The sequence below is a fragment of the Pelodiscus sinensis genome, chromosome 10, assembly GCF_052426305.1.
Source record: "Pelodiscus sinensis isolate ZL-2025 chromosome 10, ASM5242630v1, whole genome shotgun sequence".
NCBI classification, from domain to species: Eukaryota; Metazoa; Chordata; order Testudines; family Trionychidae; genus Pelodiscus; species Pelodiscus sinensis.
The window spans coordinates 37,461,897-37,478,506 of NC_143061.1; the positions used below are offsets into that span (position 1 = coordinate 37,461,897).

The 16,610-nt window shown below is 41.4% G+C and overlaps 1 protein-coding gene across 1 annotated transcript in view; it reads left to right on the top strand.

Annotated features, from left to right (window-relative positions):
* Window positions 1-16,610, top strand: part of COL4A4 (collagen type IV alpha 4 chain) — a 113,018-nt gene that overhangs the window by 47,561 nt on the left and 48,847 nt on the right. The window contains exons 16-23 of the mRNA XM_089780857.1: window positions 632-685; window positions 3,358-3,427; window positions 6,053-6,157; window positions 7,173-7,337; window positions 8,599-8,691; window positions 9,118-9,281; window positions 12,367-12,439; window positions 15,929-16,035. Of these exons, the coding sequence (XP_089636983.1) occupies window positions 632-685; window positions 3,358-3,427; window positions 6,053-6,157; window positions 7,173-7,337; window positions 8,599-8,691; window positions 9,118-9,281; window positions 12,367-12,439; window positions 15,929-16,035 (831 nt within the window). The remainder of the gene's footprint in view (window positions 1-631; window positions 686-3,357; window positions 3,428-6,052; window positions 6,158-7,172; window positions 7,338-8,598; window positions 8,692-9,117; window positions 9,282-12,366; window positions 12,440-15,928; window positions 16,036-16,610) is intronic.

The following is a 16,610-nucleotide window of genomic DNA, read 5'->3' on the forward strand; positions in this document are numbered from 1 at the left end:
ATACAGTCTGCTGTAAATCTGGGTTCTGAATCTATGCATCATACCAGATTTAGAGTAGAGTGGACACACCTATATTTACGTAATCTTTCTCCTTTTCCTTCCAGCTGTACTCTCTACATCTTATTCAGGCCACAGTTACACTAATCATGAATTGTACTTCTGTGCAAATTATTCACTCCTCAATTGCATGCCCAAGTATTTATCTCGCTTGTGTTATTTGCCTTCATACATGGCTAATGAATTAAACCCACTCTCTACCCATTGTAGCTGGTTGGGTACTAGGTATATTAATAGACCTGATCAAGAAAGGAGACAGTCTGGCCTCAGATGGAGCTAAAGTGATGCTGTTTCCCACCTAATGGTTGTTGTTAAGGGTTGACCAATCAGCAACCAATCAGCTGGATTAGGCAATAGTTGTCTGCTTGCAGCAAGGACGTGCATCACTAACGAGCTTGTGCTATTCTTCTGCTACAGTGGGTCCCTAGGCACTCTCGAAATAACTAGGTAACAGTTAAGTTACATTTTTATGGGCTCTCTTATGTTAATTGATTAATTTATAGTAAATGTTTAAGTGCATGGCACATAGTTCTGTTGAATTAATACACAGAGATATTTCTGTCATTGGTTCTAGGGGGAAAATGGAGTTCCTGGTGTTCCTGGTCATGCTGGTTATGCAGGCATAAAGGTAAAAGTGCAGAAATCCTTGGCTGTGTCTAGACTGCATCCCTTTTCCGTAAAAGGGATGTAAATTAGACACATCGCAATTGCAAATGAAGCGGGGATTTAAACCCCCCCCCCGCTTCATTTGAATAAACATGGCTGCTGCTTTTTTTGCGGCTCGGGGCTTTGCTGGAAAAAAGCGCCAGTCTAGACGGGGATCTTTTGGAAAATAAAGCCTTTTCTGAAAGATCCCTTATTCCTCTTTAAAAAGCCCCGAGCCGGAAAAAAAGCATCAGCCATGTTTATGCAAATGAAGTGGGGGGGGGGTTTAAATCCCCACTTCATTTGCAATTGCGATGTGTCTAATTTGCATCCCTTTTACGGAAAAGGGATGCAGTCTAGACACAGCCAGTATGTTTTGATCAGCTAAGATCATTTCAGTGTACTAGCTTGTCAAACCACAGCCCTCTCTCCACATTCAAATTATTCCTTTTATGATGTCTGAAACAATTGAGGCAGCAATAAAGATTAACAAACAGACAAATTTTGATTGAATCATCATGGTGCACACATCTAAACTAAGTCATTTAATATCACATTATTATTTGTATTGTTGTAGCAGATAGGAGCCCCAATAATGGACTAAGGCTCCATTGCCCATTACAAACAGAGAACAAAAATTAGTTCATGTTGCAAAGATTTTACAAGTAACTACATGACCTCAGCCTGCTTCTCTCCATTCATTCTGTCATTCTAAAATTACCTTGTAAGAATTAAAGGGTTGGAACTGTATCTTTCTAAGTGTACTGTAGAAATCAATCTACTCTAGTCCAAATATTATATACATATTTACTGTCAGCAAATAGCCTTAAATATATTTTAGCAGATCTTAAAATAGTTTGCAGATTTGAAAGCAGAGGAATAAGCCTATTATATTTTCTTTTTTTTTTCAGGATGAAAATCTTTTTGCTTTATTGTCAGTGTTTGCCTGTCATTATGAAAAAAAAATTCCCATTCTTGTATAAAATGTTAAATCAAATAACTACATTTTACTTGCTAAATGTGAATATTATTAAATCTCTTTCTATATGAAAAACCTTTTACTGTGCGGCGACAGAGTGATGTCATCACATCACTGTGCGTCGCCCCACCCCCTAGCCTAAGCAGAGTCTGCAGAAAGCGAAGCAGTGACCATAGCTCAGGGTTCCCCCCAACCCCTCCTAGGGGGGTGCCTTGGGCTCCCCGCTGGTCCCTGGCTCCCCTGCAGAGGTGGGCCGGGGCAGCAGCAGTAACTTCTCACTGCCCTTTGGGGCCCCAACACTCCGGGACCCAGCGAGGCATCTCCTCCTGTCTCGGGCCAGGTGTTCGGGTTGCCTCCTGCCTGGCGCTCCAGCCTTGAACCCTTCCACCACTTGCAAGATTAGAGTGCCAGCGGCAGCTTCCTGCAGTGGGGGGCTGGGAAGAGGAGAAGCCCCCCAAGACTCCACACCAGATTTGGCTTGCAGGGAAGCATGCATTTGCTGCTGTGGGGTGGGGCTCTCTCCTGCCCTCCTCCCCCGCAGGAAACTGCCAGGCCCCTGGGGCCAGCCACGTGGGTGCAAGGGCCGGGGCACCCTCAGCCTCTGGGTGCTGGGAAGAGCCGGACCTGCCCAGGGCTCTCCCCAGTAACCGGGGTGGGAGGAAAGGACTAGAGGGGCCCCCAAGAGCCTGGGTGGCCTTGGGGAAAGGGGGAAGAGCCAGGGCTGGAGCAACCTTGGACCCTTCCCAGCAGCGAGGGGAGTAGGGTGAAGAGCCTCAACCCGGCCCCTCCTGGCACCGGGAAGAGTGTCATCTCTGCCTCAGCCTGGCCCAACCCCTCCCAGCAGCCGCACGGAGAGAGCCCAACCCCCTAGCAGCTGGAGGGAGAGAGCCAGACCAGCAGCGGCCTCAGTCTAACTCCCTGGTAGCTGAAATGGGGAGAACTGGGGCAGGCCTGGGTTGCCACGCTTCAGCCTGGCCCTCTCTGGTAGCGTGAGAGAGGGGGGTTGGCAATTGTAGCAAGCCAGGGGTACTGCCCTCTAGTATATTATAATAAGCCTAGTATGTTATAATAATGTGCTATAGATCCTATAATTGACTAAGTATCACTTGTGCTTAATGCAGTATACTAATGTAACCAGATCTGATGTCAGAGCTGTGAAAATTCAAGTAGAGAAAACACATTTCAGTAATTTATCCAAGTTAGCCACCGATACTCAAAGATATTGAGTAGTTTTTATAGTACTTTTTAAAAAATGAAAAATAAATTTAAAATGTTAAGGTTTCAGAGTCAACCACTCAGGGCAGGCCTATGCCAAACTGGAAGGTCAGCTTAAGATATGAAACTTCAGCTATGTAAATAACATAGCAGGAGTCGATTTACCTTAAGCCAAATTTCTCTGGCATCCTCACAGTGGAGACTGCAACTGTGGGAGACACTGGAGTCGAGGGGGGGGCGGGGCATGCAGGTCCTTACTAGAACCACTAGATTGACCACTGGAAGATCGACTTCCACAGCATCAATCTGCCATTTGATATAGACATTATCAAATGGCCTCAGAAATTAAGACATCAGAAGTAAGGTTGCCATGCCATCTTGTGTGTATGGATTTTCTTACCACCTTTAGTTACATGGTGTCAAACTGCACTGCTGTCACTAAACATAATGATTTTTTACAGGGGGATCGTGGAGAACGAGGGCAACCAGGACTGCCTGGATTTTTTGGAACACCACCTGTTGCTATGAAAGGTTTCACTTGGTTTTTAATTAATCTGTGCTCTGGAATGTTGAAATGAATTGATGAGTGCTGAGTGCACTAAGCACCTAACAACGCTGCATCTTTACTGGCCACACTGTGCCATTCCCTATATTTTGTTGGTGTCAGTGTAATTCATAGGATGTATAAGAACAGGATTTGGCCCTAAGTGTGTATTTCAGGTGAAACACATGCTTGCAGGACCTCAGAGCACACACAAACACACCCAGATCTGTCAGTTTATTCCTGGTTCTTAGATCTAAGTATATTTAGAAAAAAGCTGGGAAGAAGAGAACCAGAACTGGCCTGCAGATGAGCAGAGCACAACTCCCATTGCATTTCTGAATTCTTACATTCACAATTGCCATAACGTGAATTTTTGTCATCAACTGAAGTCTGGGCTTGCGTTCTTTGGTTGAAATCCTCACTGTATTGAACTTGACAGCAAAACTCCCATTGACTTTGATAGGGCCAGAATTTCTGGGTTTCTCCATTTTTAAAAACTGTACCATATTAGCATAAATTTCAAAATGTATATTTCATATTTCAGTATGATTTTATATGCTGGCAAACTTGTAACAGAATAATATGCCTAATACAGTATTATCATTGGCGATTAAAATGATCTCATATTTGCAAGATTCATGCAATAGACACATACAGAGGAGATTCATTTCAACAAAGAATTAACTTCCCCATGCAGTGGGTACATCTACACAGCAAGAAAAGACCAAGCAGTGAGTCTCAGAGCCTGGGTCCGCAGACTTAGGCTCCCAGGGATCCCGTTACAGTGCTGAAAATAGCAGTGTGGATATTCCCACTTGGCTGGATTTTGAGAGGGAGCCAAATTTCAGAGTCCATGTTCCATCTCCACAGCAATATCTACACTGACATTTTTAGTGCTGTAGTTAGTGCAAGACTGGCTCTGTAGATCTAGGCTCTGAGACTCTGCAATGGTTGTTATTATGTGTGGCTGTGTCTACACTGGCATGAATTTCCGGATAAGCTTAAAACAGAATAGTCTTCGTTATAAGTATTTCCGGAAAAAGAGCGTCTACCGTGGCAGGCTGCTTTTCCGGAAAAGCCCTTTTTCCTGAAAAGCATCTGTGGCCAATGTAGACGCGCTTTTCCGGAAAAGAGCCCCGATCGTCATTTTCGCGATCTGGGCTTTTTTCCGGAAAAGATTACTGGGCTGTCTACACTCGCCCTTTTCCGGAACAGTGTTCCAGAATAAGGACTTATGCCCGAGAGGGAGCAGCGTAGCTTTTCCGGAATCGCGGCTGATTTTGTACAGTAGAGCGTCGTTGCTTTTCCGGAAATTCAAGGGCCAGTGTAGACAGCTCGCAGCTTATTCCGGAAAAGCGGCTGATTTTCCGGAATAAGTGGTCCAGTGTAGACACAGCCCCCGTGTTTTTTAGTGCAGACAAACTCAGAATATACAGTGGGACCAGATCTGCTCCCATTGGTGCATTGTCACCCCCACTCAAGCCCCAATTCTGCAGAGTACTTCTCTTCAGCAAGAGCCTGATCCACAGGCAGTAGAAGTAAATAGTTGTATTTCTGTTGTTTTCATTGGCCTATGCGTAAATGAGATTTAAGGTTAAACATATGGTTAAATACTCTATTGAAATGGGGGGGAGAGGGGAAGGAGATTTGTGAGGTTATTTGAATGTTAACTGAGAGTAGAATTGATATCAGTATTTTGCTATTCCTGCTTAAAACTCAGCCCTGATCTATACTAGGGAGTTATTTCGAAATAACTCCCGTTATTTCAAAATAACAAGTGGAGCATCCACATTACCAAGCCTGTTATTTCGAAATAACAACTCCTGCTTTCCATGAGGAATAATGCTTATTTTGAAATAGTTATTTCGAAATACCGGTAGTGTGGATGTCCACTGCTGCTGTTCGGAAATAACTACTCCCCAGAGTCCTTCAAAGTGATTACTCCCCCGTGTTTCCTGGCGCTCTAAATTAAGGTAGTGCACCCACATTAAGAGAACCTACCTCGGATTAATTTCAAAGCACTGCTGTAGTGTGGACCCACTATTTAGAAATGGTTATTTCAGGAGCTATTATTTCATTTCAAAATAATTTCCTAGTGTATATATGCCCTCAGTGTTTTTCAGCTGTGTGGGATCAGATATAAATGGTCTTTTATTGGTGTATGGCTATAATAATAAATAATAATACTTATGTTCTTGGATCATTCACCTAGGATTATATTAATAATGTGCTTTAATTAGAAAATGGCTTTCTTTTATATACGTAGTCAACATCCGGTAATGGCATTTTCTGTTTATGAACTTTATTTTGGACAAACACTTTTGTAGCCATCTTTCAATACATAACAAATAGATATCTTGTACTAAATGGCACAAGATTTAAAATAATGTATGTAATAAAAGGGAAGGGTTCCAGTGGTAAAAGCAACGCCATTCCACTTCTTTATAAGTAAGTTAATTCTCATTGAAACCAGTCTGATTAAGAAAAGATGATGTATTTAAATTTTGAATGGCTCCCAAATCATCATTTCAACTGCATTTTAAACTAGCTGCATCTTAAAAGCGGTCAATTGCACAAGGTTTTAACTTGCCATTTCCTATAATCCTGTATAGGTCCTCAAGGGGATACTGGATCACCAGGTCCTTCTGGAGATAATGGGTCGATTGGACTAACTGGTCCTCCGGGCCCATTGGGAAGACCTGGCGAAGATGGGGCAAGTAAGAGATCATAGACTGGTAAACCATAAACTCTGAGCTTTGTATACTATACTTGATCCACCTGCTACTAGAAATTGTCAGCATAGACCAGGCCTGTTGTGTTATTTTAACCTTTGCAACACTAAATGTGGGGAGGCCATGTAAATCAGGTAGAGTGATGCTGAGTGAGAAAGGATTACCCAGTAGTGGGGAATGAGCTGGATCCTTTAACAGTTCATTTCAGACTCGCTTATGTTTGAGTAATTTAAGTGGAGAAAATGAGTTTTTCTAAGGAAAGGATAACACTGGTTTTTTGTATTAGTGGAACTTTACTGAAGCATGTTGTAAACCTTAACACCCTTTTCATTTGTGTTGTTACTGCTCATGTGGGTGTCTGTGTACATGAACACAGTATGTTATATATATCATGGACAAGACTTAAATTACCCTCTATCAGAAAACAAGTGAGAAAAGACCTTTATGGAGAAAAGGGGAGAAATATTGCTGTGTTGTGTTCTTCCTCTCCCCAGGAGCCTGTAACAGCTCTGTAGAACCAACATCACATGGTTAGGTCTTTGTAGCTTTGGATTGGGGTGATATGCCCAGGTGGAAGAAGATGACATTCACTTCACTTTACATCCTCTCCAATGGCCCTAGTGAAAACACAACCTTCTGAACTACAGGGAGTTAATTCTGCTAAAAAAAACCCCTACTCCTTGCTGGTAGACGTATGAGGGTTTGGGGGAGAGGGAACAGATTCTCCAAAAGACTGGAGCTTCCTTTCCCCATGAATCCCGAGGAGAAAACAAAGGATTTGACAGCCATGCCCCTGCTTCCTCAGCAGCCTCAAACAGATTTCCCCAAAGGAAAATACCAATTACAAATTCCACAAGATAAACTCCAGACACCTTGGCTTTTCTATTCCCTACAATGGAGGCTTTTCATAGGAAGGTTCTGTATGGCCCATAATTTCTACAGTTCTCCTAAGTATTCACAATTACACTTTATAGTTAATACTTACCTATTTTCCCAATAGGCCTCTCTGGACTGCCAGGAGCCTGTGGGGAACAAGGTCCTAAAGGTTCTCAAGGGGACCCTGGTCTTCCTGGAAAAGCTGAATCAACTCCTGGAAGACCAGGGTCTCCTGGAGCACCTGGATTACCAGGAGCACAAGGAAGACAGGGTTTGCCTGGATCACCTGGTAAGAAAATATCAGATGTGTCCTGTGTGAGGATTGTTATAAATAATATATGTGTGTGGGTTTAGCTTTTGAATGGAAGGTCTTTTCCACTCAATTAGATTAATTAATTTTATGTTGGATGCAGGGAAAATGTTTTTTATAAACCAAACTAGATCTAATTGTTCACCAATAATCATTGAAAAGTCAAGATTTAGAAAGAAGCCAGAGTAGTCATTGTAAAAAGTTGATGGCCTAGTTCTCCCTTTTGAGCTGTTCTGGTTTGATAGAGAGCAATAGAATTGTTGGAAGAGTCCAGTGGGGAAAGGACAGCTGTAAGTATCCTTGCTTTAAAAAAAATAGCGTGCCTAATTTTCTTTTGCCCTGCACCTTGTGCAGCCTTTATACCAATACAGAGGGGGTGTGAAAAGTCAACATGTCTGAACCGCACAGTTTTGTACTTGTGTAAATTGACTGCAAAAGGTGAATGGCAGTAGTAAACAGAAACAAGCTCAGTATGGTTTGCAATGCATTTTTTTAAGACCATATCCTTAGCTGAAAAACTGGCTCTATATAAGCATTATATAATAGATTAATTATTTGTAGGTTGGGTACTTGCATTTAACTTCTTTTGATTCTGTGGACATACTCCTGATTTAAACCAATATAATTATGATTACAATCAGGCCTTTGTTTTCAAGGCTTAACTACCAGAGAACCACATCAGTTAAAATGCGAGGAGTATGTAGATCTCAATTGCCTATTTTGCATTGAAAATCTGAAGCTAAATCCAGAAGTCATGATCAAACCAAAAGAAATTTACCCAAATCAACCTCCATTAAAAATATGAACTTTAGTATTCTAATACAAAAAAACCCCCAGCATCAGAGAGTAGTAATTGGCAAGACCTTTCTTTTATCTCTTCTATCTTCTAATCTTACTCCAAGAACAATCATAGAATCATAGAATACTTGGACTGGAAGGGACCTCGAGAGGTCATTGAGTCCAGTCCCCTGCCCCCATGGCAGGACCAAATATTGTCTAGACCATCCCTGATAGACATTTATCTAACCTACTCTTAAATATCTCCAGAGATATTTAATGCAATATTTAATGCAGAGATATTTAATGCAATGCAATATTCAGTAACTTGCAAACCACTTCGTAAGATACCTAGCTATTCATTGAGTATCCCAATGAATAAGGGGGAGGGACAGAGGAAAGGGAGAGAATGTTACCTAAACAGTAATATTCAGTCCAAATATGTGCTATGTTTCTTCTTAAGGTATAGTTTGTCATGGCAAAGGGCTCCCTGGACAACCAGGAATTCAAGGACTAAGGGGGCCCATTGGAAAAAGAGGTGAAAAAGGAGAAAAGGGTGAGTATACATAAATAGTAGATTCCAATGCAGAAGAGACCTTAGCTGAGCTCCATGATTTTGTTTCACCATCGAAGGCCAGAACCTGCAAGCTCCATAGCATCTCCCTAAATGGACAGGACTGTGCAGCACTTTAAAGACTAACAAAATGGTTTATTAGATGATGAGCTTTTGTGGAGGATCAGGCCACCTTAATGATATTTAAGTCAGTGGAATTGCCCCAATAGAGAATTTATTCCATGGTGTGCAAAAACTCCACATCTTGTGTAAGAAATGACATGACTTTCTTTCCTACAGCCATGGTCGAATTATAACAGGCATTCAGCCTCTTACTTACATGACTACATTCAGAAAAAGAATAAAAGATATTTCAGTTTATGTTACGAGTCACAACCAGTTCAAAGTTGTTTTCCTGCATTTGTGTAGGGAATCATGGCCACTGTTTGTGTGACCGTGGTCCTGCTGGCCCACCTGGTAGAAGAGGGCCACCTGGTCATCAAGGAAGGCAAGGACAGATGGGATGCCCTGGAAGATATGGAGAAAAGGGTGATCCAGGTTTATCTGGTACAGTAGGATCACCCGGACTCCCAGTAAGTAATTCTTACAAGTTTTCAATTAAAAATAAAGCCAACAAACTTGCCTCTCCAGGAAGTGTCCATTTGAAGGAGGAGAGGGTAGAAAATGGTAGGTGTCTGTACTCTTGCATTGCATGCAATATCTATTGGGCACTCTCCTCCTGCCTCTCCCCCCACTTTTATTGCAAACCTTACGGGGTTAAGGTTTTTAAATGTTTTATTTCTTGGTTTCCTTTGGGCAGTTGATTTTGTTTTGTTACTCTGGAAAGAAATCCTGTCCTATGGAGAGCTGGGGTACAAGAGAAAAGGCGGGTTCCATATTAATAGATTGGGAGGGTTTTGGATGGGTTACATTTGATTTGTTTTGGTTGCCTTAGTCTCTCTTTTGCTACCATTTAGAGAAACCACCATTTTTCTTGGACATATTTCAGACATGTACACTTTTTGCCATTGAAGGCTGTTGGATTTTACTTAATTATGCAGAAAGACTCCCTGCAAAATGTTTCAAATGCAAGCAGTATCAAATAGCAGTCACCTGATGTCAGTAGGGGAAATTGCAAACTTAAATCTACTTAACCACATTTTTTATAATTATATTCAAGGTCATTAGTCCAAAATAATAAAAATAATAAAAAAACCTGTCCTAGAAACTCTTGCTGCATGATAAATACATTTAATGCAATTTAATTCATTTCTTAGTAAAACATAGCAAGACTTGATTTTTGGAATTTACTCTTACTGTTAATTGGTAGAACTAGCATGATGTTGGTAATTTTTACTCACATTTCATTGTCAATTAAAGTATTCCATTTTTTTCTAAAAAAAATATTTGAGATGCTTAATGCAGCATTCACTGAGCTCATTTGTTTAATGAACCAAGCTGAATTTAATAAAGAGCCTAATACTCTCTACGAACACTGTAAGATAAAATGGAAGCAAGCTACAAAATCAAGCCAATGGTAACCGTATGGAAAAAATGCCCGGAAATGACTAGATCCAACAAACAAAAGTATTTTCACTTGCCTATGTGTTTTTCCTGCAAAATAACAGTTTCACCTAAAGAAAATAATTCCTACAGAATAGAAGATGAATGAGTTATTGGTGGTAATAGATTTTAGTACTAGAATTATTTGACATCTGCACACAACAGTTTATATTCTCTAGTATAGCTTTGTTCTCATATCAGATTGGACATGTAATTGATCAAAAACACTTTTATAAAGAAAATAGCAAGGTGAATTAATTCATCACTAGAAAGCACCTTTAAATCAAATGTGTACATCCATCCTTACCTTATTTGTGTGCTGTTTTATTGACAATAGCTGCCAGCAGGACTAACAAATCAAAGGAACTCTCAGACCTGACTATTCAGCAGGTTGATGATTTATATGATGACGTTCATTACCTAACTCACAGTACACCTATTAATTCTATACAGAGACTTATTTTCTTTAACATCCTTCAGGGAATGTAATTTACACCCCACAAATGGATACAGCACAACACCAGACTTAGTATAACCGACTTCCGTATATGTTTCAAGAACACACTTTATTACACATTCTGATTTTTGTCCTACTGTAGACAAGTTTGGATCCAATGTGTGGACACTGAATCCAAGAGAGTATATACTGAAGTGCTGCCAGATCTAAATTTCCGTATTTTGTTATTATGTGATACAGTTACCATGAATAAGTATAAACATAATGGCTATGTCTACACTCACGGCTTCTTGCACAAGTAATATGCAAATGAGGCTAAGTGTGGAATATCACCGAGCCTCATTTGCATACCTAATGAGCCACCATTTTTTCAGAAGAGGCTCTTGCTCAAGGAGTGTCTACACTGCCCCTTCTTGCGCAAGAAAAACCCTCTTGCGCAATTCCGTTCTTCCTGAAAAGTAATAGGTGTAACGGCATTGTGCAAGAGGGTTTTTCATGCGCAAGAAGGGGCAGTGTAGACACTCCTTGCGCAAGAGCCTCGTCTGAAAAAAATGGTGGCTCATTAGGTATGCAAATGAGGCTCAGTGATATTCCACGCTTAGCCTCATTTGCATATTACTCACGCAAGAAGCTGCGAGTGTAGACATAGCCAGTATGTATACTTGTGTGGTCTTACTGTTGGTGACGCATCACTTTGCTATTTCAATTTGGATCTCATAAAACAGTAGAGCAGTGTTTCTTAAACTTTTTAAGAGCAAGGAACACCAAACAATTTTTTTTATGAAGAACACCAAGAATTTTTTGTTGAGCAAAAAAAAAGTTATTGACCAAAAAAAATAAGGTTGCTTGCCCCTTTAAGGGCGGCCATTTTGAACTCTGTTGTTCTTTGCGGCACACCGGTGTGCCACGGAACACCGTTTAAGAAACACTGTGGTATAGAAATGACCCATGGGGTTTCTAAAATATTTCTCAGACTTTGCCTACACTTCCATGTAGGTCAACAAAACTTACATATCCCAGGGACATAAGTTACACCAATATACACACTAGTGTGCACAGTGCTATGTCAGTCGGAGATGTTTTTCCCCACCAACCTAGGTTATGCCACTCTCAGGATTTTTTTTTAAATGCCGATGGGAGAGCTCTCTCACACTGACATAGTGTCTTCACTAGATGCACTTCAGTGCTGTGCATATAAACACGGACTCAGATGACACCACTGTGATTTAAATGTGGAATTTTAAGAAATAACTGCATCGTAGGCCAAAGGCCATAATGAGAAGAGCATGTGAATACTACAATTTGCTTTGGTCTCGAGACACTTAAATTTACATGCCCTGGTTGAATAAAGACCCAAGGGGGGAGAGGTGGTGCTGATTCCGTGCTCCATTACACTGATTTTTTTATAATTGCATCTACCTGGACATCAGCAGAGTTATTACAAATTATATAAAAATCATGTAGAATCAGGCCCCATTGCTACACCTCTTTCTTTAAGGGGATCCCATAAAGTACAGTGTTTTTTCCTCAGTGTATTGCTTTGAGTGCTGTATATTTGGAAACAATTATAGGGGCACCACATCAAAGGTATGCTATTTATTATGATTCATTACTTGAGCTGAAATGATTAAAAAAATCTTACTTTTTTTAATCATAAGGGCAAACCTGGTTCTTCTGGAATGGCTGGTGAAAAAGGAGAAAAAGGTGACCCGGACAGAAGGAAAATCAAAGGTAAGGCTGTAGTTTATTATCATCCTTTATATTTCGTATACTGTGTGCTGGATAATAACAAGAGAGCTTGTAAAAATACACATACTTTTTATTAAAGAGGCTGCTGATAGAGATGCTAGCACTAAAGCCACGTGTACACAGATTGATTTCCTGGTGCCTCCTCCAAAATCTTTCCTCCTGCAACACGTACTGTTTCCTCCAAATCCATGCTGATGGCATAATTGCATGTCGCTACTGCTACCATACAATACAATACTGGAGATTGCCTATCTCCTAGAACTGAAAGGGACCTTGCAAGGTCATCGAGTCCAGTCCCCTGCCTTCACAGCAGGACCAAGTACCATCCCTGATGAATTTTTGCCCCAAATCCCTAAATGGCCTCCACAAGGATTGAACTCTCAATTAGCAGGCCAATGCTCAAACCACTGAGCTATCCCTCCCCCTCAACCATTGACCAAATGACCATTAATATTATTATCAGGCAATTACAAAGATGTACATGGTTAGGACTGAGCAAAATGCAGTTTAAATAAAGATAATTTGATTTAAATTGTTTCCGGAAATTCCCTAAGCTTGCTTGTCACAGCTACCTCTCCTACCCAGAGAAATTCAACACCTCCATGGCCACTAGAAACTATCCTTTTTTTTTTTTGTCTGGGGTACATTTAATCAATCTAAGATCAAAAACAGTATGTGATCAGGTACACAACTTGAATTCTGAAAAAAAAGCTGGATGAATTATTCTGTGAACAAGAACTATGATTAAAAGTATTCTTTACAAATACTTTATTCTTTCTGTGAACATGTACACTTTCTGTAGAGGGTTTGTGTGCTCTCATATGCATGCACAGATACTGGAGCAGTGCAAATTATTCCTTGTTTATTTGCAAAAGACTTTCTGAGACAGTGGTGTGAATCCTTTGGAGTTAATATTTTTTGCAAAGTTTAATTTGTGCAAAAAGTGTATTTTCATTAATGTTCAGGAAAAAATATGAAACTCTTACAAGTAAATTACTCCGCATTATTTACCATGCTCCAGCATAACACTGAGTGAAATCCTAGCTCTACGGAAGTAGATAGCAAAATTCTCGCTGAATTCAATGGAGCAAGTTTGTCACAATACATAAAGACCCCCCCCCCCCATATGTACTCATGATAGCCATATGAAAAAACTGAAAACCCAGGTGATAATTACATTTTAGTTGTTTCACCTGCACTCTGCCCATAAATGCATCTCCCCAAGGATTTATAAACTATGCTAACATCCTAAATATTTGAACAGTTGCAATCAATCACTTAAAACAATAACAACAAAAACCCTATCATAAAGATATTTGTTTTCTTTGCTCAAATTTCTCAGAAACTACACTGCTGTGAGGCGCAGTGTACATCCCTGCATCACTGTGTGGTTTAAGATTCAATATCTTGTAACTGAGATTAACTAAGAACATGAATCTTACCTCATTGGAACAGGGAGATTCCCAAATTGCTTCTAGCTTGTACAATGTACTGCAATATCTGATTTTAAAGACATGACATTTTTATGTGCACAAAGTTATTTTAGATCATCTATAGAGGCTTCATTAGTTTTAATTTGTTTCTTCTTCTGACCATCATACAGACAGATCATGCTACATAATAGATCTGGCTTTAAAGGTAAAAGAGTGGAAATCACAGTTCCAACAGTTTAAAAAATCTCTAAAGCATTTATTGCTAGCTGATCATATGCAAGAGGGGACACCAGGAGGTGTGATGTAATACAGTAAGCCCCAACTTTTTTGAAACCGGGGACTGGCAAACCCATTCACCAACTTTTGGTGGACCAGTTACATTTTATCTGCATATTTTCATATCATTATGCAAATGGTGAATATGCAAATATACATTGCTGTTCCACTAAAACCGCAGCCCCCAGTGCCAGCCCTAAACCCTAGAGTCCCCAACCCCTCCACTACCCCCCCCAGTGCCAGCCACTGACCCAAGTCCCCTGCACCCAACCCCCCTAGTGCCAGCCTCCCACCCTCAGAGCCCCCTCATGCCAGCTCCACATCCCAAATGCCTCAGTGCCAGCCCTCCACCCCTTAGAGTACCCCCACCAGACCCTTCCAGTACCAGCCTCCTGTTTCCAGGGCCCCACTGCACCCAACCCGCCAGAGCCTCCCCAGTGCCAGCCCCCAATATTAGCCCCATCCCCAGAGCTCCCAGTGCCAGCCCTGGCTCTACAGTCCCCCCCCCCCCCACTACTAGCTCAGCCTCCAGAGCCCCCCAGCACTAGCCTCGCACCTGGAGTCACGAGTGCCTGCCCTACCCTCCTCACCTAGCCTTGTGCTGCTGCCTGCGTTGCGGCAACTCTAAGGGCCGGGCTGGGATACACCGCCCAGCGCCTCCCCTCCTGCTGCAGCTGTTGGGAGAGGCATGTCCTGTTCTTCCTCTCAGCCCACCAGCACTGGGCAAGAGGGGCAGGGTCTACTCCAGCTGTGGAAGAGTGCTTCCCTGTGTGGCAGGAGGGCCGCGCAGCATGGGTCTCCTCCCGGTCGCAGAAGAGCACTTCCCTACGCGTCGGGGAGGAGACCCCACCCCTGCCTGGCACTGGTTGGCTGAGAGGCAGGGACGGACACATCTCTCTCAATAGTGGCTGTGAGAGCAGTGTGCCCTAGCCCCAAGAGCTGCCGCGGCCCGGCAGCTAGAGATCCGCGGCTCAGCGGTTGGGAACTACTGATGTAATATATAGGTTATACTGACACTCATGTAGGTTGCATAATGTACCGGCCACCCCAAATTCATTGTAATTACAATCACGTAATCTAACCTCTTTCATATCACAGGCCAAATACCTTCTCTCAGTAATATCTGCATCAAGCCAGTGATTTCTGTTTTAACTAGACTGTACCTTTGAGAAAGAAATCCAGTCTTAATGAAAAGGTATCAGCCCACCACACTCACAGACTTTAGAACTGGAAGGAACCTCTGCAAGGTCATCAAGTCCAGTCCCTTGCATTCATGGCAGGAACAAACACCATCTAAACCATTCTAGATAAATTGTTCCAAATGAGGAGAAATGGACAGAGGAAATGGAATGGAATGAAATGGAATAAGGAATAAGGGATCTTTCAGAAAAGGCTTTATTTTCTGAAAGATCTGCGTCTAGACTGGCGCTTTTTTCCGGCAAAGCCCCGAGCCAGAAAAAAGTGGCAGCCATGTTTATGCTAATGAAGTGGGGGAGATTTAAATTCCCGCTTCATTTGCAATTGCGATGTGTCTAATTTGCATCCCTTTTACGGAAAAGGGATGCAGTCTAAACACATCCAGGAAGAAACTGAAATCCAGCATTAAAGAAATCCCATGTTACAAGCTGAAGAAAATTCTTGTAAAGCCTCAGACATGTTGTCCAGATCTCAGTTAATGATTGCTTATCATCAGCTGAGCAGAAAAAAATAGACCAACAGCTGCTACATATATTACTCTCAGCTTCCTTTTAACTGTTTTAAGGGACAAAAGGAGAAAGAGGCCCTATGGGGTTTCCAGGACTTCCAGGCCAAAAAGGTACTTCTGGACGAGATGGAGATCCAGGATTGCCTGGAGAGAAAGGAATTCAAGTATGTTTAACTTTGTTAGGAACTGTTTCATTCTTTGTTTTGAATTAATTTCTTATTTTACTAAAAAAATCAACACATTTCCAAATTTGTTTCCAGAGTAAACTGTTTTATATTTTTCTAGTAAGCTATGGGAGTATTACCACTGCTGAACAATGTATAAGGTTAGATTTTTTTTTCAGACTCTGCTCTTTATTGTAGGGATCTTAGGTGTATTTTCAGACTATACTTTACTATGATCCATTGTTTTCAATACTCTATTAATTTCTTCTTTTGTGCCCTAAAATTTGGTGTCTGCCCCATCGACTCGATTGACACTTCCTTCTACACAGAGTTCCTCTTGGTAAAATCCCAAGATCCCCCTTATCCACTGTTCTCTTCAAACTTTACTCTATTGAGTCTGTTTTCAGCTGAATATCACCTACCTCACTCAATGCTCTGACTGCTTTCCGGCCCTCATATGAAATCATTCCACTCACTCCCTTTTCAAGTCATACTTAAGGCATGACAATGTAACTTCTCCTTATCTCTCTGCTTTGGTCTCCTTTTAGTAATTCCTTGTGATTTCTTTGCTCTAC